Consider the following 26,032-nt stretch of genomic DNA (forward strand, 5'->3'; position numbering starts at 1 on the left):
AGCCTTGACCCTGTGCCTCATGGGAACAATCCAGCCCGAACTGCCTAGCCATGTCTTTACTGGACCGGAATCAAGCATCCTAGAACCGGTTTCTGGCTATCAGCCGTCTTCAGCCAGGATAGCTTGACTCCAGTGGTGTGGAGAGCATGGGACTCACGTCTGAGCATACCCATCCCACTCGGGGTGACAAATGCAAAACCAACAGTTGATGGACAGAATGAAGAACAATGTCATACATTCACCCCAGTACAGAGATCTGGGCCTAAATCCGTCGTTTTTTTTGCACTCCACATCACCCCAGTTCAGACATGGCCATATGCAAATCAGCCTTGACCCTGTGCCTCATGGGAACAGTCCAGCTCGAACTGCCTAGCCATATCTTTACTGGACATGTGCCGACCCCTTCCTATTGTACATTGGATGAGATAGTAATTTCCGCTGTCTTAGCTGTTTTTTGCCATGGACATAGAACCTTTGAGGAGAAGAATTAGACAGGCTACACAGATTACTGGCTTTCGATTGATTGACCACTGAGTTTGAGGATAATATGTTTGTATATGCCAAGGACCTCCTTAGATACATGAGCCCTGCAGTAATGCAGATACTAGATAAATTCAGATGTTATTCCAGGTTGAAGTTCAATTAAACCCAGAGAAGACTCCTCCACCTGTGGCCCTCAGATATATATTGTGATTTGACATACTTCACTGGCATGCAGTTTAACACATGAAATATTAAATATCCCGGCATACAACCGACACATAAAAATGACATTGCCTAGATGGATAACATCCATCCATTTGAAGAACCAGATTAACCCACTTACAGGGTCTCGGCGGCGTGGGAACCGCCCAAATCTTCCATACCCTTCATACGTAGTAAAAGGAGACACAGGAGCCTTCGTCTGCAGGAGGAACCCAGATTTATTTCAATAGCCCGCGCTATGGAACAGAGTCCCTAGCTAGTCAGAGACAAAACCCAGGAGGCCGCTACTTTACTCTGTAGCTTACAAGCCTTTTATACATTTCTCATACCATTCTTTTGGCTGTCAGTCCATTGTCCAATCAGGGCAGTGTTTGTAGTTGATAGCTTGATCAAGGCGATGCTTGTAGTTGGTGACCTGGTCAAGGCTTGGTACACAGAGCATTGTCCACTCTGCTTTGATCAGGGCTCTTTCTTTCAGGTCATTGTTCAATTGCCTGATCAAAGCCTGGTCTTTCAAGTCATTTGTTTATTTACCCTGATTAGAGTCCAGCAGTCAGACCATTGTCTAGATAACCTGATCACTGTGTCAAGGATGTTTTTTCAGGCTGGGAGCAGGAGAGGAAAAATTAATCATTCACTCGGGGTGAGGGCCATGTGGCTTTCTGATGAACTGAAGAGAACAGGGGGTTGGACGGGTGACAGTTCCTGGGCAGAAATGCAGACCTGCAAAAATTGATTTTTGTCGTGCTGATAGAATTTTCCTCTGACTTCAGGAAAAACGACCAGGTGGGTTCTGTGAAAGTGTTTGCCACGAGATGGCAATGCAAAAACCAATGGAGTCCTGTTAAAAATGATTGTTGATCGAAAAATTATTTTCCTCACATTGATTGACCGGGTTTGCAGAGACTCTCAAAGCTTGGTTGTCTTTACCTCTGTCTATGTTAGGAAAATCTTTTCTACTGAAAATGATTACCTTCACCAATACCCTTTATACTTTACAAAACCACCCCTTTTCTCTTCCTGCCTTATCATCTTTTATGAGAACATTCCCATGGAATGATAGATACCTTAGAACAGGTTTCTCCAAAGTCAGCCATGGAGGGTCAGATCCATGCCAGATTTTTAGCATATCCCCATTTAGATAAATTTAAATATCTTAAAAATCTTGCATGGAACCAGCCTTCCAGGACTGACTTTGGAGAAGCCTGCCTTAGAATATCACTAACCAAATGTTGTAAGTCAGCATATGATGGAGGACTGGGTATTATAGTAGTAGTAGTAGTAGTAGTAGTAGTATTTATTTATTTGTTGATTAATTAAAATCATTACAAACAAGAATAGATAAAAGCAACTCACATAAACAAACATATACTATGCACAAAGTTATAATCATATTAAAATAATCATCTAAAATTGCATTAATACAGTCAATTCCATAATAATGTTTAAGCGTTTACACACTATTAAAATACAGGTATTAACTAGAGTACAATATATTAGCAGCAATCACTATTATAGCAGCATTTAACTTAAAATGACAGTGTTAGCAGTAGGAAATACTAGTATAATACATTTTTTGCTATTTTCCATTTGCTAGCTATAGTAAAGTGCAATATGCATAACTATAGTAAATTAAACTAATAGACCCTTCAACTGGCATACATTTTGATTTAAACAATTCCTAAAATAGGTTTCATTTATTTTTTTTTTTTTACTTTGGATTACAATAAACCGTTATTTACTTGTTCTTCGTCTTTAAGTTTCTTCTCAACAATAATAATGAACTTAACAAAGTTGTAGGTAACTTTGATATTGGCCCCACTCAAACAGGTAATAATTGCTTGCCTGCATGTTCTAATTCCTAATTCATTAAAAATTGGTTTTAGGATCAACTTCCGAGCCTCTGCCAAAGCTGGACATAAGGTTACGATGTGTGTTAGTGTTTCCTCCCTTTGACTACAAAGCCTGCAGATGCTAGATTCCCATTGATTTTCCCATTTTGGTATACCATCCTTTGTCGGATATCTTCCCAGCCTTAAATACATAAATTTATTCTTAAGCCTAGGTTTTAAATGATAAGACAAGTAAGATTGAGGTGACAGCCTACCGAAAGAGTTTGCAACTGTCCAGAAATGACTTCTTTTTCTTAATTTCTCCTTGTCCGCTATAGTCGTTAATAATGCAGCCATTTGATTCATCTCTTTTTTAAAAACGATCCTGCTCCTCAGTTCATCAGCCAAATTAGAGCAATCAAATTTACTTATACATTCATTAAAATACAGCTGCCAATTTTTTGAATATTCCCCTTCTGAGATTTCAAGCCAGCATAACTTTGCCAGTGAGCCTTCCTCTGAACGGACTAATGTTAAAAGAGACTTCAAGAATGTAGATTGACGCGCCAGAGATTGTTTTTTCAAACCAAATTCCAGTCTTATGTTTGCTCGACTAATATATTTGGGGATTTTAAAAACAGTTTTATATATTCTAATCTCTATATCATCGAGCACTTTGGCGTCTTTGCCCCTGAAGATGAATGAGCAATATTCCAAAGATGGCATTAATTTTGCTCGCATCACCTTTATCAGATGGTCGTAATTGGGGCATAATAGTTTGTCTCTTAATTTTCTAAAAGCAAATGCAAGAGAGCAACCCCTAGCTTCAAGACTATTAAAATGCTGTCTAAAAATCAAACCATCGTCAAACATGATTCCAAGGTATTTGTATAATTTCACATTTTCAATTATCATACTGTTAATATTCCACTCATTAATCCTAGGCTTCCCTTTTCCCATAGTCATTATCTTTGTCTTTTTTATATTAATTGTCAGACCATTTGGGTATTATAGTCCCCACATCGTACCATGAGGCTGCACTTTGCTGGCAGTGAACAGTTGGATGTATATTTCACATATTGGTTTCTTTAGTGGCCTAGCATATGTGATGGAGCCATCGGCCAAGGAAACCCCACCCAAGGAAACAACCAGCCAGAGGCATATCTTAATGATGTTCAGGAGTGTGAATCTCAAATTCCCCAACTAAAAAAGTAGTAGGCTGCAGGCAGCAAACATTCATTCATTCACCTTTTGAGTGTGTGATTGCCAGTAGTATGCCTGTAAAGTTGAGACTGGTGCAGCTCTCCAAACCTACTACTGCCAATATTTGTGAATTCCAAAAGTAGTACATTTTCACCCATTGAAGAAGTACTTCTGTAGGTGCAGAAACTGGTCACTAAATATATTTAAGATCCTGATCCAGTTCAAATCTCAAACCTCTTTGTGACATGAGAACAACAGACACAGAACTAGCAGACCATTCTCAGAGCTACCAGACTGATTTATCAATCCCAAAAAATGCATCGCCTTGATCAAGATATCACACCACAATCATCCTGCTGATGCTATGTCCATGCCCGTCCCATCTAGGAATGGTAGTTCTTTCTGGGAACTCCTGGCTATGGTCACATACAAGAGAACTCTCTGGAGTCCTTGCCCTGGGATCACATATTGTAAATGTAATTTCACTGCACTCGCTCTTTTTTGTCTTTGCTATAAGAAGCCTTGATGGTGGGGTTGTAAAGTAGATTAATTTGGACAGGTTTAAATGTTTTAGTCCTTGCCTTATACAAAATTTTATCAAGTAACTGATGGTCCCATATACTAAGCCCGAGTTGCAAATAAAGGAGGGTGCACAGTGTATTCAACTTGGCAGCCACACTACATTAACTATAACTTGCCACTCTACCATGCTCTGTGTTCTCACAAGAGATTTAAGTTGCGATGTCATACTGTTGTAAATACTATTATTTTACATGGTATAAGAAAGAAAATATAGAACGATAGAATCAGTGCATGGAGAAGGCAAAGGTTAACTTAATGAGTATTTGGCCCTTAGTTATATATTGTAGCGTGATAGGTCCCCAGGATATCACAACACATGTGCATGATGAGGCAGTATGTGATTGGCTAATGGCTGTGTTTACCACACCTAAAAGGCAGCCATGTCATTTTCAGCATATTTTGTTAGCGTTTCGATGTGTTCAGGATTTATGTTCTTAGATCTAGGCAACAAATAGGTTTTATTGTTGTTTCCTACCTATTACCGCTTTAATATTTTATGAAAGTGTTAATAGTTAGAGAAATGTATTTATAATTTTCTACATATTTATTTTTAGAACAGTTTATGTAGAACTGCTCATTTTGTAAAAAAGACTTTCATGTAAGCAGTAATTTGTGGGTGTTACTGCTGTACTTTGTAAACTTTTTAGTGAAGATTTAAATATGTTAAAAATTAAAAATACATTGTAGTACCCTACATTTGGGAAATATAGGGTACTACCGTGCATTTTGTATTTTTAACATATTTTTGTTCCCATTTATTTTTAGTAGTAGAGGTAGTACCACTCTACTCTGTCCAATTTTTTAAAATATAGACATGTATAAATATTATCCCTGCCTATTTTCACCTTAAGAAAGTGGTGATAGGTAGGGGAAAATGTCAAACCTAATACTTACCTACATCTAAGAGCAAAACGCAGAACACAGGCAAAGTGTACCTATACCAGCATGACTGCCTTTAGCTTTTGTAAAGGCAGTTATTATCCAACTCGGCGCTGGTGGAGAGGGGGCTTCCGCGACCATGCCTCCAGCGCTGGACACCAGGCGGATATGAGACGGCACTTCGAGGACTGCGGGCACAATTCCGGCCACGGCGCCGAGAGGGAGCGGAACACGGCACCGAGAAGGAGCGGAGCAACATTCAGAAAACGACAGGCAAGATACCGCCCGATCGCGCGCCCGATCGCGCGCCCCCCCCCCTTTTTCAATACAATCATAGAAATAACCCGGGGGAACTAAGAGGAGAATGAGAAAGCGGAACGCCTGACTATAAAATGGCGGCCACTTAAGACAAGTCATTTTCTCACACGATCCGCGCGCTACTGCCTAGTATCACTGACTAGAGACACAGCCTGGATAGAACAGCGGAGGGGGCATGACATTAAAGCACATGTGTAGAGCAAAAACTGACCACGCGTAATTAGGAGAAAGAAATGATCCAACTTACTGATACATAGCCAGCTAAGAACAACAACACAGGGGCATAGACATTGAAAGGGGACTACGTACCCATCGCTCCCAACACAGGAGCACTGAAACTGAAAGTGGTCTGTGTACCCATCGCCAGCAAAACATCTACATGTGCTACCTGAGATAGATTATTTATAATTAGACCACGGGATAGATCAATACATCACTGAAAGGGGGCTGGATATATTACAAAATGAAAGTGGTCTTATTGCAGAAGTGAAAACTTAGATATTGCCCTCCCCCACAGAACAACAATAGATACTAACACGACGGACATCCTGTAATGGCTAGTCCCACACAAGACTGCTCTTAACTCTTTAAGGGATAGTGAAACTAATTCCTTCGACATGGTAACGGAACTAGAAAGGTATAATTGAAGTTCAACAGAGGATCTGCACCCTCCACGAAATTTTGAAATTTGGTACGTGATCTATCTGCCAATACTGGGATTACCAATTGTTCACTGACAAGGGATCAACTCTGATCAACTCAGATCAAGTCTTCATAGTCTGACAACAGCAATTGTAATGGATGTAAGAAGCCGAATGACAATAGGCCCTAAAACACAGAGTATAAAATATCCTCCGACTCTATCCAAAAATGCTGCTAAAAAGTTCAAACATAACACACTGAGAAAAAACCCGGACATATTGTTCGCCGACCCATACTTTGATATGGTTAAAGGCACCTTAATGAATGACTTGACTTTTCACACAAATAAAACAGCGAAATGGCGCAATGCACTCACAGAAATGCTGGTCATAATAGATATGAAAAACATCCCTCATGGCACAAAAATCTTGACTTCCCCATCAAGAAGCTGCAATGCTGAACTATGCATCACGTTATATAAAACGGGAATAGTGTTGATACAAGCAGCCAATAGGGACCTTGAGGAATTTGAGAAGACTTTCCTAATAATAAAAGAATCTCTGGAGAGACCAAGATACCAACTACCCATGACCCAGCATGAAGTCACGCGGGACAACAGTGTCAATTCAACTAGGGACACCTTCCAACCAGGGGGCAACAACTCTCAAACTCCCAACCTTAGAGATATAGCGGAAATTGAGAAGGTAACCTTGGAGAATAGGACTGAAAGAACAGGGAGGTCTTCCAATCCGGCTAATGAAGAGCAGAGCCTGACCCACAAGGATGAAATGATGCAAGTAACCAACAGAGAACTCGAGAACTCTGAGCTAACCTTCCAAAACTTAAAGGACTACTCAGAAGGACCAAACTTTCAACAATACGTGACACAACCAGATATCACACTTGAAAACATCGACTCCAATACTAGAGACACCAATCCATCAGATGGCCAGAACAACCAAACCGCTAACACTGAAGATTTAACCGTAAATGCGATGATAACACCAGAGACTGAGAGAGAAAGGATAACGATGGCCACCAACCTTGGAAACAAAGTGAAGAATCAGGTCCCAAGGAAAGAACGGGTGCCGCTAATGCATGACACCACTGCGCTGGAAGGGTATACCCCAGCTCCAAGCGAATCCCTCTATGAAGCCAAGGAAATGAACAAAGTGGATGATACCGACCTTCCCGTTCCTCCCTCGGATTCGAAACCGGAACCCTACAGATCCCTATCCACAAAAACACCCCTTACCAAGGAAAGATTTGTGGGAATGAGATCATATCAGTTGCAGAGAAGAGCAAACTACAATACTCATCCAGCCAGATTTACCTCACACAAGAACTCATCCCGAACACAGAAAGAAATCAAGGAGTTACAGAAACTTGTAGATAACCTGGCGCATAACTCGATGAAAGTCTCACAGACAATTGGAAAAATTTGGGAGATGACGATAAGCACGCACACCAAGGTTTCACACATCTAGAATCTGGTATTTAGACACAACAGACCTAACAGGACAAAGCCCTTGTCGAATGAAGAAACTCGGGCCTTACTCAGGTCCTATGAACAACCTGCACGTAGTATGGAGGAAAATATCAAAACTGTACCTATTGACTCTAGTAGAACGGCCAGAAAGAATGATAGGAAAGCAATCCACCAAAATCTACAACATATTCAACTTATTGCATCCGAATCGGATAATGGAAAACTCGTTAAAGCACAGAAACCCCTGAACTGCCTCCTACTTAATTGTCGTTCGGCTAATAAACATGCAGCAGACATAGCCACCCTCATCATCAATAAGGAAATTGACCTGGCCATCCTCACGGAAACATGGCTCAATGAATCATCATCTCCTACCATGGATCTCTTAGTACCGCCACAATATAACATCGTCAGGCTAGACAGACCAAGGAATGTGGGAGGAGGCATAGCTTGCATTCACCGGTCGGAGATCGAGGTCTGCCATTTCCAATCTGACCCCTTAGAATCCTGTGAATACCTTGGTCTTAATGTGAGAACACCTAAGAATCAAAGCTGCAAACTGCATACATTCTACCATCCACCAGGAGAGAACGCTAAGTTCACAGAACAACTGATGGAGATCATAACGACCAATTCTAACTCGGACGCCAATAACATATTCCTAGGTGACTTTAACCTCCATTGGAATGACGGCGGTGATAATCTGGTCAACTCACTTAAAGACTTCCTCAATGAGCTAAAGCTTGTACAAGCTTGCAACCAACCCACTCACTCACAAGGAGCGACATTAGACTGGATTATCTCAAGAAAGGATGAGACATCTATCCTTGCTATAGACCCGTGCGACTGGTCTGACCATCACATCATAACATTCACGATACCCACAATGACAAAGGGTAGGACCGTGCAACCACGCAAGCTCAAGAAGCTGATTCGTGACACAAAGGAGGCTAACACTGAACTACTGGTTAAAAGGTGTGAGAGAGACCTGAAGCCACCCAACAATAAGCAAAAGGTCAATGAGTTGACGGATCACTACATAACCTCAATCGGTAATATCGTCAACGACACCATGCCCCAAAAACTGAAAAAGGTATCAGAGAAACCAAAAAATCCTTGGTTTAATGAATCATTGAATGAGGACCGGCGCAAACTGAGAATGGCCGAAAGGAGGTGGAGACAACATCCCTCCTCCCCTGAGCTGAAAGCACTCAGAAAAACAAGAAAAGAATACAACAAAAAAATAATCAACTCCAAAAAAGAATTTATCAGGGATGAATTGGACAGTGCCAGAAACAGACCACGAAAACTCTTCGAGATTCTAAAACAACAGTCTAATAAACTAGCCAAAACGGTTTTAGAGAATACAATAACTCCCATAAGCTGCGAGGAATTCTCCTCATTTTTCACGGAAAAATCTAAATTGCTTGAAGATGACCTCACAATTGCAGCAACTAACCTTAAGGCATTGCCTCCATCCAGTAACGAGTCCAATTTCTCACCAGAGAGCCTCCAAACTAAAAATAAGGCAAAATGGGACACATTTGAACTATACGACCAGGAAAAGATCGCCAGAACGCTAGCGGAACTTAGACCGAACAACCACTTTCAAGACCCATTACCAGGAAAGTGTGTAAGAGAAATCAGCCACACTCTAGTTCCGATCTGGACCGAGATAATAAACGCCTCACTTACACAAGGAACCCTCCCTGACTGTCTCAAAACAGGGCAGGTGATGCCCATCCTCAAAAAACCGACAGCTGATGCTAAAGACCCGAACAACTATCGACCAGTGACCAACATCCCTCTACTGGCTAAACTCATTGAGAAATGCGTGCAGGGCCAACTAAGTCAACACATCGCTAAATTTTCGTTACTGGATGATTGCCAATCAGGATTCAGGACAGGGCACAGTACCGAAACTGCGATCCTGCACATTGTCGATGACGCCCTACAAGCCCTAGACCGAAATCAATCTTGCCTACTGATCCTCCTAGACCTATCATCAGCATTTGATACGGTAAAGCACGAAGTGCTTATGACTAGACTACAAGACAGGATGGGTTTGTCTGGAAACGTGCTGAAATGGTTCAATTCTTTCTTACAGAACAGGACTCAGCGATTCCTAGTCAACCAAGCAATCTCTTCCCCGAGCCCCAACGCAATAGGGGTTCCACAAGGCTCCACGCTATCCCCAGATCTATTCAATTTATATGTAGAACCTCTCACGGAGATCCTTCAAAAATCACAGGTATCCTATCATATGTATGCGGACGACACGCAATTATACATAAAGATCGCCTCCCTTGAGGATATTGACTTAATGAACAAGACACTAAAGAGTGCTTTGCGATGGTTAACAATGAACCATCTGAAACTAAACGCCCAGAAAACTGAATTCCTGCTAATCTCACCGACGAGGAGCCAATCTGAAGTCATAGAGTGGACTAAATTGGTGACAGCGCTTGACTGCACCCCGACTCTAGTTAACTCTGCCAAATCACTAGGAATTACACTAGATAAGAACCTCGACATGAAAAACCACATTAACTCAATGGCCAAGAGCGCCCGCTTCCACCTGAATTACTTAAGGAAACTGAAACCCTTTATCACCGAGACAGACCTAAAACTGGCTATACAATCACTAGTCATCTCGAGGATCGAATACGGCTGCACCACATTAGCGGGCCTGCCAAAAACATCAACAGCACCTCTAAAAGCCTGCCTCAACGCAGCGGCGAGACTCATTACGGGAACGAAGAAATTCGATCACATATCGCCTCACTTGAAAACACTAAACTAGCTACCTTACGAGGCCAGAATTCAAATGAAGATGGCCTGTATTACACACAAAGCAGTTCACTACAACACACCCAGATACCTAGCCAAGAAACTTATGATCTCAGGAGGTAACAGAACAACTAGAAGCGCAGGAGATTTGCTATTACGACCAGCCTTTTTCCACAAGAAAAAGACCTACAACCGAGCATTCTCCGGAGCCGCCCCCAGAATCTGGAACTCACTCCCTCCTAACATCAGGAAGATTCAAAATACAGTAACATTCAAATGAGAACTGAAGAGCCACTTGATGAGTAAATACCCTACTTAGAGAAACTTAAGGATCACTGGAATGGATCAACTACGATAACTGAGAGCCGCCCACTTCATGGAAAATGGGAAGATCTTCATCGGACAATGAACTGTTGCCGTGCGCAAGCCGAGGCTTGACACATCACTGCTACCTCATATATGTGTGAACTTTAACTATATCTCACAGTCATACTATATAACGTCTATCTCACTTGATTTATTTATCCATATATGTGGAACCTTAACTATCTATCACAATTATTATATATAACTTCTACCACACTTGATTTATTTATACTTATTATCATGGATATGCACTGGAATGCCTTATAACCCTACCTCAACGGGCATGGTTAGTTACCATGACACAAACCAATCCGTGCCCGCCATATAATGTTAATTTGCGCAGTCAATATGAATATATATTTTTATTCTTGACCATACAGTATATTGCCTTCTACCTCACTATTCTCTTGTTGTTAGTACTGCTTTTATTATCTATATATGTAATTCTTTCCTTGTTAAGCGCTCTGATACCCACGGGTCTTGTCCGCGCTATATAAAACATTATAAATAAATAAATAAAAATAAATAAAACCACATAATGACTTGTCCTTGTTATGTACTGCGGCACTTCACAAAAGTTCACTAAGTTAAAATTCCTTATAACTTAAAAATACTTACCCTACTTACATGTAGTACTCAAATGATTCTCTGCGCACCATAATGGCTAATCTTTCCAAATTTCATGTAAATCCGTTCAGCTGTCTTCTAGCTACATGAGATACAAAAGCCTATGGAAAATACACTGGTGGAAAAGCACATTTGGGACACTCCCTTTTATCTTTGCAGCCCCTTGACCAATCATCATAAAATTTTGTGTTTGTGGAAACTTGTCAAATGGGTTCAAAGTTATTCATAGTGAGAAATCCTAGCTATAAGTTTAGACTGGCTCTGTGTCTATCTATCTATCTATCTATCTATCTATCTATCTATCTATCTATCTATCTATCTATCTATCTATCTATCTATCTATCTATCTATCTATCTATCTATCTATCTATCTATCTATCTATCTATCTATCTATCTATCTATCTATCTATCTATCTATCTATCTATCTATCCATCCATCTATCTATCTATCTATCTATCTATCTATTCACTAAAAAAACAAAGGGTAAAAGGGACGTAACGGATAGGAAATAGTAATTTAAAAAAACCTTAGAAATTCTCTGAAAAAAACAAAGGTTACAGGGGCATTATCATTAGGGTCAGATTTCACTTGTACATATCCATAGAAAATCTGCAGTTATAGTTACCTGAGCTAATTATAACTTACGCAATGCACTACCTATGACCTCACATATTATATCACTTATGACATTGTCAGAGACACCACTGATGACATCACTGATGACATCTCGAATGACATCACTGATGAGATCACTGATTACATCATCCACAGAACCACTCACACAACCACTCCTACACCCTCTCACACAACCACTCACATATTCAATTGCTGATCCATACAAGTACTCACACAACCACTTACTCATCCATAGAGTCACTCACACACCTATTCACTCACGTATATGGCCATTTACATTCTCCCAATACAGCTACTCATACACCCACTTATTCACTGTACAGCCATTCACACACCCACTCAGTCACCCATAACGCCTCTCAACACAGCCACTCACTTACCCATTTAACCACTCAGATTCACTCAGCCACTTACATGCCCAATCACACATCAATACAAGCACTCACACATCCACTCACTAGCCCATAAAGCCACTCTCACAGATAGCCACTCCCCAATACAGGCACTCACACACCAACTCACTCAACCAAATACCCACATAAACACGTATTCACTAACCCATACAGCCACTTACATACCCAGTCACTCACTCATAAAGCTATTCATACACCCACTCACTCACTCACCCATACAGTCATTCACACACCCACTCCCCCACCCATAGAGCCTCTCACTTACCCATATACCAACTGACACACCCAGTCACTCACCTATACAGCTATACTGGCGGAGGGAGCGGGGGCCGAGTGTGAGTGTTGCCCCACGGCCCTGGGAGCTGCAGTGGTGGAGCGGAGGGAGCAAGCTGGAACCAAGCGTCGGCGCCTGGTGAGTCGGAAAGGGCTGCGGATCAAGAGCTGCAGCGGACCGGGTGAACTACAGGCACTAGAGGATCGAGGCTCCTCAGGCGTGCATGGAGGCTTGATGGAGCCAGATGCTAAAGACATCCGCGAGAGCTAAGCATACTTTAAGCTCAAACAAGGTATTTATTTGAATTTGCCAGTACACATTTTTAACTCTCCATTGTTCAAAATGGCGGGGGGCCCAAAAGCTAAGGCAATAAATCACCTCCTGCGCCCACGAGGCTCCTGCAAGATAAGACTCCCACACAGCAACTTAGAAGCTGGGCTAGCATGAAAGTGAAACTGCCCTCCCTGATCACAAAGCATCCACAATAAACAGAGGACTACTGACTCTTTCCCACCTATGTGGCGGCCATTTTGTCCAGTCTCTCTCTCGGGTGGCCATCTTGGACTAGTCATTGTCGCTGGACTGTTCATTAATTCTCACTATATGAACTGACACTAAGAACTCACCACCCCTAGACCAAACTCAACTACCGTATTGTGGTACACACCTATCTGTCTCATGTAACTGATTGCTTTGCATATGTATTCTGCTCTTATATTTCATCAGAATTATACCTACAATTGTATTCTGCACTACTCTGCAAAACGCTGCAACCTGCACCCATTTCTCACTTTCCTCTCCTGTATTTTACCGACTGCTACCTCAAGTATTTTGGTCGCTCACTAGTGTCACGTAGGCGCACTAATGTCACGGTGGCGCCCTAGGGGCACTTTGGAGCCGTGTAACCTGCTGTTGGCATTTGTAGCGTGCATTCAGCACATTTATTTAACCTGCAACATGGATCTCATCGGCAAGCACACATACAAAATCAACTACCCACCCTTGCTCACCAAAAAAGCCGCTAAACGCTTCAAACACGACTTCCTTAAGTCCCACCCAGAAACCCCCTTTGCCGACACCTACTTCTCATCGGTCAATGGACCCTTGAACACCGATATCATCTTCCACACTACACGCAGAGCTCAATGGAAAAAAGCGTTCCTCACCCTACTCAACGTATCCACCACCAGGAAATCCACCCATGGCCTAACACTCTCCATCACACCATCCCAACTCTTCCCAGGCAGAACCACCATCACTATTTACAACAACGGGATTTTCCTATTTCAATCGACGACAGGAACCTGGAACTACTTGACAACCTGTTCCCCACTTTCAAAGAGCACCTATCCAATCCTCGGACTTTCACTCATATCACCTCCTGTCCTACCACCCCTGACGGCACAGCACCCACCCTTAACACCCCCAACCCAGTTCAGCACCAGAACGACACTCACCTCACCCTCACACCCAGCACCACAGGCAATTACGCACCTGCTGCAGCTACCCCGCCCCACCCCTCAATCTCAGACAGAGACCCCGCCCCCTCATACACCACCCGCTCCCCCATCCCCCCTACCTACCCTCGTCTCGCCGCTCATCATCCCATACCCCCCCCACACTTTGCACTCCCATCCCGTCCTCCACACCAATCTTCTCTAAACACCCTTCCTTCCCCAACTGCACTACACACAACAGGTCTCTCTCCCCGCCTATCTCCCTCTCCACACTTAGCATTCCCGCCCCGTCTTCCACATCAATCTTCTCAGAACACCCCTCTTCCCCCAACTGCTCCCCACACAACATTACTCTCTCTCCGCCTATCTCGCCCCCATTCTTAGCACTCCCGTCACGCCTAGCCTTCACCCCTCCTTCAATCTCTCACCCCCCACTCTCACCCCCCACTATCCCACCTCCTCCCCCGCTACCACCAGCCTCCACACCACCCCACACCACACACAGAACACCCTCACTTCCCCCGTTCCTCCCTCCCCCCTAGCACTGATGCCCTTCCCGATAACGCCAACACCATCCCTAACACCTATCCTCTCTCTAACACTTCCAACCCCTTCACCAGCTCCACCTCCGCACACCTATCCCCACCCGTCTCCAGCAACCTATTCGCAGGTTCATCGCCCCTCCCCAACTCCGCGCCCAACATCATGCTGGACATGATTATGTCCTCCCTCCTCCAATTGAAAGAAGAACTACACTCCATCAAAGAGTTGCTCATCACACACCCCAGACACCCCCCTCCCACCACCACCTCTACACCTAATAACACTTCCCCCGCGCCTCCTACTCACCTTACCACACAACATGGCCAACACCGGACTTCTATCCCCTCTCGCAATACCAACAATCACAATACCAATCGCAATCGCATTATACTCCCTCTACACCTAACAACACTTCCTCCTCACCGCCTACTCGCCTTCCACACAACACGCCCCACACCGGACTTCTATCCCCTCCCGGCCCCCCAAAATCGCCTAGCCACCAACCACCTGTCCATCCCAACGATTATCTCTAACCCCCTCAGGCACCAAAAGGATAACAACAGAGGCGCCGTCCCCAACAACCTCACTAATGTGCCCATCGCTATAGAACCTTCCTCCACCCTCTGCGCCCCTAGCCTCAAATGCATACTTCTCAATTGCAGATCGGCCCAAAGACATTCTGCGGGGGTCGCCGAGCTCATCATGTCTCAGGAACCGGATCTGGCCATTCTGACTGAAACATGGTTGTCTGATTCTTCTACACCTATCTTGGATATCCTAGTCCCCCCCAACTACTGTATCATTAGACTTGACAGGCCCAAAAAGACAGGCGGGGGAATTGCCTGTATCTACAGAAGCAACCTCTCAGTTACTAAAGCGTCCGCCCCTTCTCTTACTTCCTGTGAATACCTCTGCCTTGATGTCATCAGCGAAAGCAAACCGGTCTGCTCACTTCACATCATATACCACCCACCTGGGGACAAGCTCTCCTTCTGCCAACAACTCATGGACACAATATCAACCAATTCAGGACGGCAAAACACCCTAATTTTCCTTGGCGACTGCAATCTCCATTGGAATGACAGCAGTGACACAGTGGTAAATAGCCTCAAAAGCTTCCTCAACGCCCTTGATCTCACCCAAATATGCAATAGCCCGACCCATGAGAAAGGTTCTATCCTCGACCTTATCATCTCCAAAGAGGTCGCTATTCAACTGGAGTCAATCCAACCTTGTGACTGGTCAGATCATCATATTGTCTCCTTCCTTATCAATGAAAAAATTAAATTTAACCCAGTGCAACCCTCTAAGCCCAAAGTCTGGAAAAGGGACATGAAGAAACTCAACCCAAACTCCTTACCGCCTAACAGCTGCAATCTCCTACTTCCCCCGTCCGGCGCTACGGACGTTCAACACCTGACTGACCACTATCTAAATGCTATGTCCACAATAATCAATGAGGCTGCACCCTTGCAACTGAAAAGAGTCTCGTCCAAGATCTCCAACCCCTGGTATGACGGGAGCCTCAATGAGGATAGACGGGCCATGCAAATGGCAGAGCGCACTTGGAGGTCAGCCCCCTCTGCACTGCACCTAAAAAGCCTGAAGAAACAGAGAAACGCCTTCTTCAGAAAAATAAAACGCTCAAAAAGAGATTTCTTCAGCCTCCAGCTCGCCCAAGCAACAAACCGCCCAAGGAAACTGTTTGAGTTAATCAGAACACAATCCAAAGAACAACCCCAGACAATCAGCCCCATGAGCATCACACCTTCCTGTGAAGACTTCTCTGCTTTCTTTAACCAAAAAACCGACAACATAAGAAGCGATCTCCTCAATGACGCAATCCTTTACTCCAACCCCCAACTCACAGCAGCGCCTGAACCAAAGAACAACGCTACATGGTCATCCTTTGGCACCTACTCCGAAGAAGAAATTGGCAGATTGCTCAGCACCCTGAAACCATCCAATCACCTCACTGACCCCCTTCCTGCAAACGCGGTAAAAGACTTTACCCCTTTGCTCCTCCCACTCTGGACTAAAATTATCAATAGCTCTCTTCAACAAGGATCCATCCCTGACGCCCTCAAAGTCGGACAAGTCACACCTCTACTAAAAAAAACAACAGCAGACCCCTCTGATCTAAACAACTACCGCCCTATTACAAATATTCCCACCCTCGCTAAACTGTTGGAAAAATGCGTACAGCTACAACTGACTAAACACATAGACAAGTTTGATCTCCTCAATGCTCATCAGTCAGGCTTCCGTGCAGGGCACAGTACCGAAACAGCCATGACTCACATTGTGGACGACGCCCTCCAAATCCTAACCCAAAATGATACCTGCCTCCTCATCCTTCTGGATCTCTCCTCAGCATTCGACACAGTTAAACATGAGAACTTACTCGAACTGCTAAACACAAGAATGGGCATATCAGGGACTGTTCTCAAGTGGTTCACCTCCTTTCTACACAACCGCTCACAAAGATTCAAAAGCAACAACCTGATGTCCTCTCCGGTACCTGTATCGCTAGGCGTCCCCCAAGGATCCTCCCTCTCCCCAACACTGTTCAACCTAGTTATGGAACCTCTCACTACTTTGCTACAGACATCCAATGTTCACTTTCACATGTATGCCGACGACACCCAACTCTATCTCAAAATACAATCCCCCAAGGACATCATGCTTCTGAACACCACAATCAGAAACACCCAATCCTGGCTTGCAGAGAATCACCTCAAACTCAATGCACTGAAGACTGAGTTCCTCCTGATCTCACCTCCCGCAAAAATCTCTACGGCTCAAACATGGCTTAAGCACTTAACGGCTTTAAATGTACAACCTACCGTCGTAGACTCAGCAAAATCCTTAGGCATAACACTTGACGCCAATCTCAACATGCAGCAGCACATCAGCAAGGCAACCAAAGGAGCGAACTTCCAAATCAATACCTTGAGAAAACTTAAAGCCTTCCTTCCAGCCAAAGACTTCCAAACTGCAGTAAATCTATAGTCATCCCGCACATAGAATACGGAAGCACCGCCCTCTGCGGGCTCCCCCTAACTACAACGGCACCCCTAAGAGCGTCCCTTAACGCTGCAGCGAGACTCATCACTGGCTCAAAAAAACACTCGCATATTTCCCCTGACTTTAAATCCCTGAACTGCCTACCTTTTGAAGCCAGAATACATCTGAAAATCGCCTGCATGACTCACAAGGCTGTACACATGAACTCACCCGCCTACCTCACTCAAAAGCTGACAATCTCGGGTGGCTCTAGAACTACTAGAAGCACAAACAATCTTTTGCTGAAACCTCGAAGATACAGGAAGGAAAAAACCTATAAACGGTCCTTTTCAGGAATGGCACCCAGGATCTGGAACTCACTCCCTCCGGAAACCAGGCTCATCTCCTCCAACAAACTGTTTAAGAAAGAAGTAAAAGCGATCCTCATGGCTAAATACACATGATCTATTATCCTGTAGCTCTCATGAATCCGCTCCCCTTGGTCTACCTGTACTACTTGTATCATGACTTATTTGATTGTATATGTTCCCTCTTTGTATTTTGATGTATTGTTAACGCACCTGTCTGACTTTGCACACTGTACCTACACCACCTCAACCATACCTACTTTTGTACTACTGATGCACATGTGTGACTATACATCCTGCACGCATCTACCTCAACTATGCCCACCTTTATGTTATCTCCAAAAACACTTGTAGCACGCTTAAACAAGTATATGCTTATTTTTGTACTTTTATATTATTGGCGCAACTGTTTGACTATGCACCTTGTACTACCTCACCTATTATCTACCTCCTGTTTTTTGACCTACCTATGTAACTATGCACCTTGTACCTAACTACCTCAACTATTACATTCTATTACTCCATTTCCCCCGTGCCCTTGTAAAGCGCTCTGATATCTGCAAAGATCTTGTTCGCGCTATATAAAACTTTCAAAATAAATAAAAATAAAAATAAAAATTCACACAGTGACTAAGTCATCCACACAGCTACTCACACACTCATGTATACACTGATACAGCCACTCAGAAACCCATACAGGCACACACACACACCCACTCACACATAGATACGCACGGGTTCTCACATAATTTATGTTAAAAAATAAAATGGAATCACTTAGTAGTAGTATAGAAAGTATACTAATTTAACTTTTGTGTTACCTTAGTATATATGTATAACATTCATAAACTTTTAGAAATCATTCACAATCACTGAATGATGTCATCAGTGATGTCATTTAAGATGCCATCAGTGATGTCACTGACTATGTCATGAGTGATGTAATATGTGACGTCATGATCAGTGCATTGCAGGGGCATGGGTTATAGTTCGCTCAGATAACTATAACTGCTGAATTTCTATGATTTTGTTCAAGTGAAATCGGACCCTAAATAACTTCCCTGTACCCTTTGGGTTTTTTTCAGTGAATTTCTAAGGCTTTTTTAAATACTGTTTCCTAACTATAACATCCATGTAACGTTTGTTTTTTTTTCAGTGAATTTCAATGGATTTTCTAATTCCTATTCTAAAATATTACGTCCCTGTAATATTTCGTTTTTTTAGTTAATTTATAAGGTTTATTTTTAATACTTAATGTATTACAATGTATTTTATTTTGGTTTTTTGTACTGTAAACATTCTATCTTCATAAACGTTTAAAAAACATAAACATCACATATGTATTTAATGTAAAATAAATTAAGTGTTTTTATTATGATTAAACATGTTTAAAAAAATATATATTTTTGGGCTACCACTGTACTTTTGCGGGTCAGCAAACATAGACGGACTACTTCTCTATGAATTTTACTCCCGATCACATGATTGGAATTACTCTGTGACTCTGAATTTGTGGATTCGCTGACAATTTTATGAATTATTGCATATATGTACACCACTCCATTGTCATTATTGACATCAGTGTGAACATATTTACAAGTATATTTAAACTACCTTATATCTGTTTTTCAAAAAAGTTACCCATTTTACAAGTTTCACAAATCCACAAATTTACGGACTTGATTCTTGAATTCACTCAATTACACACCCAAACCTTACATTCTGATTGGATACATTAAGACCCCACCCTTGCACATGGAAAACTGCACCTAAAAGCTGTTACTTCGCCAGTGAAGTCTCTAGAAGGAGGATTGAAAACCAGTGCTACTCTGCTTTTACACAATGGCTGAAGCTGCATCGTCTGTCCAAGATTAGCATCCACAACCTGTTGAGGATGAGGAGGAAGACACACCACCTTGAAGAAAAGAAAGTGATGTGTGGAAGCACTTTACTATATCTTCCAGTGAAAAGAAGGTAACAACAAAATGTGTGCAGTGCAATATTTGTGGCAAGCAGTTATTTAGAGGCACTGCAAAGAAGTATTCACATGGGACAAGTTTCATGTGGAAGCACATAGAACAATTCATGGAAGGGACTACAACCAGATAATGCTAGAGAAAGCAGTTGTAGCAGGAGCCTTGGGAGAACCATCAGCAGCTGCCTGCGAGGAATTGAGGGATATGGTTATTCACTGCATGAAATGTCACTAGCTTGCTGTAAAAGTGTCTTCTAGGTGTGCATTCTTGAATACAGTGAAGAATCATTGCTGTTAATTGTTTTTATGCTTTCAGTGACTACATACTGTTTGTTGAAGAGTGAAGCCAGTCGCTTCTTTGTATTTCCCATACCTTGCCCTTTTTACTACCCTATTCACTTTTTGAAGAAAAAAAACATTGAAGAAAAAAATAAAAATCTGCTTGTGGCTCTTGTTAGAACCACCATATACTCAAACAAGAGCTAACTCTGTGTTTTTGATCTGTCAGCGACTGTATCGATGGGATATTGTGTGCGTCCGTTTGTGCAAGCGTGTATGCCTGGGTGTGTTATTGGATGAATAAGTGTTTCACTGGGTGTGTCAGTGCCTGCTTTGGTGTATGCCTGGCAGTATCAGTGTCTGCATTAATGTATGCCCAAGTGCGGCAGTTCATGAATTAGTATCATCCTCTGTGTGTCACTGTGTGTGTCAGGGTGTGAGGGTGTGTTATTGGATGCATTAGAGCAAGATTATGTGTGTCAGTGTCTGTATTGGTGTATGCCGGGGTATATCAAAGCCTGCTTTGCTGTATGCCTGGGTGTGTCAGTGCATGCTTCACTGAATGCCTTAGTGTCTTATTCGATTAATACGTGTTTGGATGGGCGTGTCCGTGTCTGCATTGCTGTATGCCTGGGTGCTTTAGCGCCTGCAGTGGTAAGTCCCTGGGTGTGTCATTGTGTGCATCAGTTTGTGCCTGTGTGTGTTATTGAATGCATTAATATTTGGTTGGGTGTCTCATTGTCTGCATTGCTGTATGCCTGGGTATGTCAGTATTAAGGGGGCAGAATTTTTAAATCTTCTGGTGGAATTGGAGGAATTTAGCAAATCCGTGTTACTTTTTTAATGCATAATTATCAATAAATTCCGCCCCTTGCCGGACGGAATTAATCAGCACTGTATAAACTTGCTAACCCTTACCACCCACTAAAGACAAGCTGACAGGGCTGGTCTGGCAATCGGTATTGTTTGTGTTGTTAATAATAGAAGGGATGTTTCTGCCATTGCTATAGACAGGTTTTCCCTAATGACTATAATTAGATATGAGTCAACCTACATTTTGCATTGCAGAAGATAGTTCTGCTGTGGGCCTCCTCAAAAGTATAACTGTCTGATCGGTTGCAAACTCCCAAGCTATGGCCTTTAGCGGAGGCATATTGTGGAGCATGCTGCATGAGTCGGAAAAAAGTAAAAACCATAGAGTTAAGAGTAGGCGACATTGAAATTGATTCTCTCCACAGGAAGAGTCGCAGGGGAAGAGTGAGGAAGATGGTAGCAAGAGACCAGTGCCCTGAGTCATAACTTGAGGGGGGCTGTAGGTGAGTCACATTGGGGTATGATAGAGGGTCAGGAAGGAGCATCGGCGAGGATTCCATATATCTCTGGGTGTTAGAATCTCAGTAAATGTAGGGAGCTGGAAACAGTACATATTAACACCTTGGCTGCTAATGGTTTTCCCCTCCTGTGCGATCCTGATAGAACCCCATTGTTCATGACGAGCTCAGCTCGTCATAAGCACAGCTCCACTGTGCCTCATCATGAGCTGAGCTCGTCATGAGCATGGAAGGGGTTAAACTAGACATGCTGCTGGTTTGAGTTTATGTTTTTCTTTTGTTGCGTGGTCAGGAGAGTCAGTATGTCTGTTCCTGTTGCACACATAGAATTACAAATACTTGAAGAGCAGTTTAAAACCAGCTTTGTTTAAGTTAAGTGGGTGAGGCAGAGCACCTAGAGTTGGTTGTAGAGAATCACCTCTCTGTAGGGCTATGGCATCTCCCAGTAGATGGTGTTACTTTCACCACACTCAAGTGCACTTTTTCTATCAACTTCACAAGCATAGAAGGCTGAGTCGCCCTGCGAGATGTGTACATGCCATTAAACACACAATTCTAGAGTGAATGATTTATTTCAGTTAGTGGTTTATAAATTATGATGGCTTGTACCGACGTACATTCCTTAAGCGATACAGTTTGTCATATGTCATGAGTTTTGTTATTACGGTTGCTGATATACTATTACTAATTATTACTATATCTATTGATAGAAGTATTGCATGGTAACTGTTTATTGTTCAAGGTTGTTGAAGGGCCAGGATATTTTCTGTTATAAAAGCTGAGCTGATTCAAAAGAAATTTAAAAAACAATAATGCTATTTAAGTTCAAGTATATCTATGTCTCCTCTTGAGTTGGGATTACAATTTATAATATTAACTGATATATGGTAGCAGGAGTTTTCAGGATTCAAGTTAAAGAATTGATATTTTTGGTCAAAGGTTGACACTTTGAAAAACGAATGAGAGGCGTTTCTTCTTTGAAAATATCTTTGATCCATGGTATAGGGGGTACCTTTACTCTTGATAAACATTTATTGATCCCAGTCCCCTAGGTCCACAATAGGATCACTCCCCGCCCCAACAGACGTACACAATCTTCACCGCTGGCCATTTCTGCTTGACTACCCTCTCACCAAGTTTGAGGCAAGTATCCCTCATGGAGACTGCATAACCCAAACCCCTGTGCACTACATACTTTTGCAAGTGCATATGCTTGTTGGCGATTCCCGAGCTTGTGCATTGGACTCTGTGTAGTCATGACCCTGAGAAGTATTTCCACCAAAGAACTCCGGCCTCCTCACACTGAGTGCTCCGTGGGCTGGTACTTTGTGATCTTGCTTGAGGTCTCCTAGCGACTCTTGGTCATTCAACCTGTGGGTCCTCTTGAGGGTCATCTTGATTTCTGTTGGGCTTTCCTGGTTGCTTGGAGACTCTGGTATCCACAGTCACGGTGGCTCTCCAACCTCCTAAGTTCCAAAGGATTTCCTCAAAGTCCTCTGTGAAGGGTCCTTAAACTTTAAAAGTTTAACCGTGATGTTCCCATAGAATTGTACGGAGCCCGCAGTCGTGTTAACACACTGCACCTGTCCTCCGTGGGTCTCTTTCTACTCATCTTGGGTGGTTCCTTGATGTCCCAGCGATTCTACGTGTTCTCGAGTCAGTCTTGTCACCTGTCATGGTTCTTATACCACTATTTTAGTTTATAGTTTGGTCTCCCCCGGGAGCCCACCGTGTATTTTGCTACTTTCAACTGTTTCTTTGCTACAGTATTGCTTGCTTTGTGTTGTATCCTCGTGTAGAGGTTACTAGAGATTGTTATATAAATAAATTCATATTTTTATAACTACTGAGTGGTTCTCCTTTCATTCAGTTAATACTAAAGGTGATATTCTGTTAAAACAAGCATTACATTCCTTCAAGATTAAGCGTGAAGGCTGCTCTCCACAGCTACCACTAGGATAGCTTTCTAAAGGTTATCTTTGACCTCATACATCATAAGAGTCATTTGGACTGGTGCAAGGTGCCCACTTTAATTAGTAGACAGCATATACCAGGCCAACTTCTCACACTTACCATTTCATGAGTGATGTAATATAAGAGGTCATAAGCAGTGCATTGCGGGTGCGCGAGTGATAGTTATCTCAGCTAACTATAACGGCTGAATTTTACTGGTTTTGTACAAGGGAAATGTCAGACTAACTATAGCGTCCCTCTAACCTTTGTTTTTTTCAGTGAATTTCTAAGTTTTTTTTTAAATGCTAATTTCTAACTATAACGTCCTTGTAACCTGTGTTTATTTCAGTGAATTTCTAAGGTTTTTTAACTAGCAGTCACGTTTGCAGAGTGATGGAGAAAGGGTTCTGGGCATCCGACCAGCTCTTACTTAGTAATTCCGTTGTGTACGACTTACAGGAGGTACCAGGAGTGCTTCTTGGCCCCCAAGGTCCCTCTGGAGTAAAGTGGACTTCATCCCCCAACCAGTAGTGTGCTAAGAAGCGTGTTTGCAAAGTGGAGGACAATGGGGGATTGGCCTCTGAAGACCTCTTACCAATCATTGTGGGCCATCTACCCCTCCTATTACCTTCAGTAAGTCCCACACAGTATGATTGCTGAGTTCTGATAGCAGGCCACACCCCCTTTGTTCACCACTCTGCAAACACGCTTCCTGGTGCGCTTTTGGTTGGGGATGAAGTCCCCTTCGCTGCTAGGGTTGCTTAGGGTCAACTACCCTACCTGTTACCTTCAGTAAGCCCCATACAGTGGGATTGCTGATAGGTGGTCGAAGGCCATGCCCCCTTTCTCAACGACTCTGCAAACACGCCTCCTGGCATGCTCTTGGGTGGGTATGAAGTCTCCTTGCCTCTTGAGGGTCCTTGGGGGCCAACAAGCCCTCCTGTTTCCTCCAGTAAGCCCCACACAGCTGGATTGCTGAGAGGTGGACCGAAACAATGCCCCCTTTCTCCACCACCCTGCAAACACACTTCCTGGTGCACTGCTGCTTGGGGATGAAGTCCACCTTAGTCCTGAGGCCCTCAGGACACAAAGGAACCTCATCCTCCCACCAGCAGTGCGCCAAGAGGTGCATTTGTAGAGTGTTGTAAAAACCCCACTGTGTGGGGCTTACTGGAGGTACCTGGTGGGCTACTTGGTCCCTAATGACCCTCAGCAGCAACAGGGACTTCATCCCCCAACAAAGTGCGCGCCAGGAGGCTCGTTTGCAGGCTAGTAGAGTAAGGGGATGGGGCCTCCTACGAATTGCCGAGTCGTATATATTTTTCTTTTATTTAGGAAAGGGCGCTGTGTGGCCCTTCTTCCCTTGGCACTTTTGGGCCCTGTGGACCCCATTCAGCGGGGCCTGATCAATTTTGTTGTATTTTATATTGATTTTTATTTAATTAAAAAGGGATGGGGTCCGCGTAGTCCCCCTCCCAAGGCCGATATATATGCCCAGGGACCACATCCCCTGTTTTTTTAAAAATATATGTAGTATTTAGTATATCCATTTTTGCATGTCAACCGTTTTGGAACTTTGTCTGTTATTGTATTAGAGAAACATTGAAATCATGAAATAATAACAGCATTTTTTTTTCTCCAGCCAATAATATGCACATTTTCTTATGTTACAGGTCGGTTCTTACCTGAAAACCCCAAAGTATCCTATATGGGTAGTGTGCAGTGAAAGCCACTTCAGTATAATATTTTGTTTGCGGAAAGAACTAATGAATGACTGGAAAATGGAAAGGAAGTTTGATCTTTATTACTATGATGGCCTAGCAAATCAGCAGGAAGAAATACGGTTAACAGTGGGTAAGTACTAAATGGCAAGTTCTCACTTTTCGATCTATAGATTGTATTTCCGTCATACATTGGTAAACCACTGAGATAAGTGAACACTTATGGGATTGTTAAGTCTGTTTGAAACATCAAAAAACTACAGCCTATAAGTGAAGCTAGAGAATTGCAGCTAGAGAAGTGTACATTGACTGGTGAACATTTGTCAAATCTTTTAATCATAAGGTGAAGTCAATGCTGTGCTGGAAGTGGGGTGCGTTGATACAGGTGGGCACAACATGTGCCCCCCTGCATGCATGGGGCAAAGGGGACCCTCTAGGGCCCCTCTTTGTTTCCTGACCACCACCAGTTACATGGAGTAAGAACCTTCATGAGACCACTAGTGGTCAGGAAACTCGTAATATGCATGGTGGTGCTGCAGCAGCACCGGCAGCACGTTGTGAGCCCCTGGCCACTGCCAGTGAACGTGGTTCCCTGGCATTTGCGGCGGGCCAATGGGTGTGCAACCGCCAAAGTTGTAATA

The 26,032-nt window shown here is 43.1% G+C and overlaps 1 protein-coding gene across 1 annotated transcript in view; it reads left to right on the top strand.

The window, feature by feature from the left end:
- The window catches only part of MINDY4 (MINDY lysine 48 deubiquitinase 4), a 718,486-nt gene that overhangs the window by 641,630 nt on the left and 50,824 nt on the right, over positions 1 to 26,032 (top strand). Inside the window, exon 16 of the mRNA XM_086940895.1 lies at positions 25,344 to 25,524. Coding sequence (XP_086797021.1) covers positions 25,344 to 25,524 — 181 coding nt within the window. The remainder of the gene's footprint in view (positions 1 to 25,343; positions 25,525 to 26,032) is intronic.

The sequence above is a fragment of the Lissotriton vulgaris genome, chromosome 10 (genome assembly GCF_964263255.1).
Source record: "Lissotriton vulgaris chromosome 10, aLisVul1.2, whole genome shotgun sequence".
Classification (NCBI taxonomy): Eukaryota; Metazoa; Chordata; class Amphibia; order Caudata; family Salamandridae; genus Lissotriton; species Lissotriton vulgaris.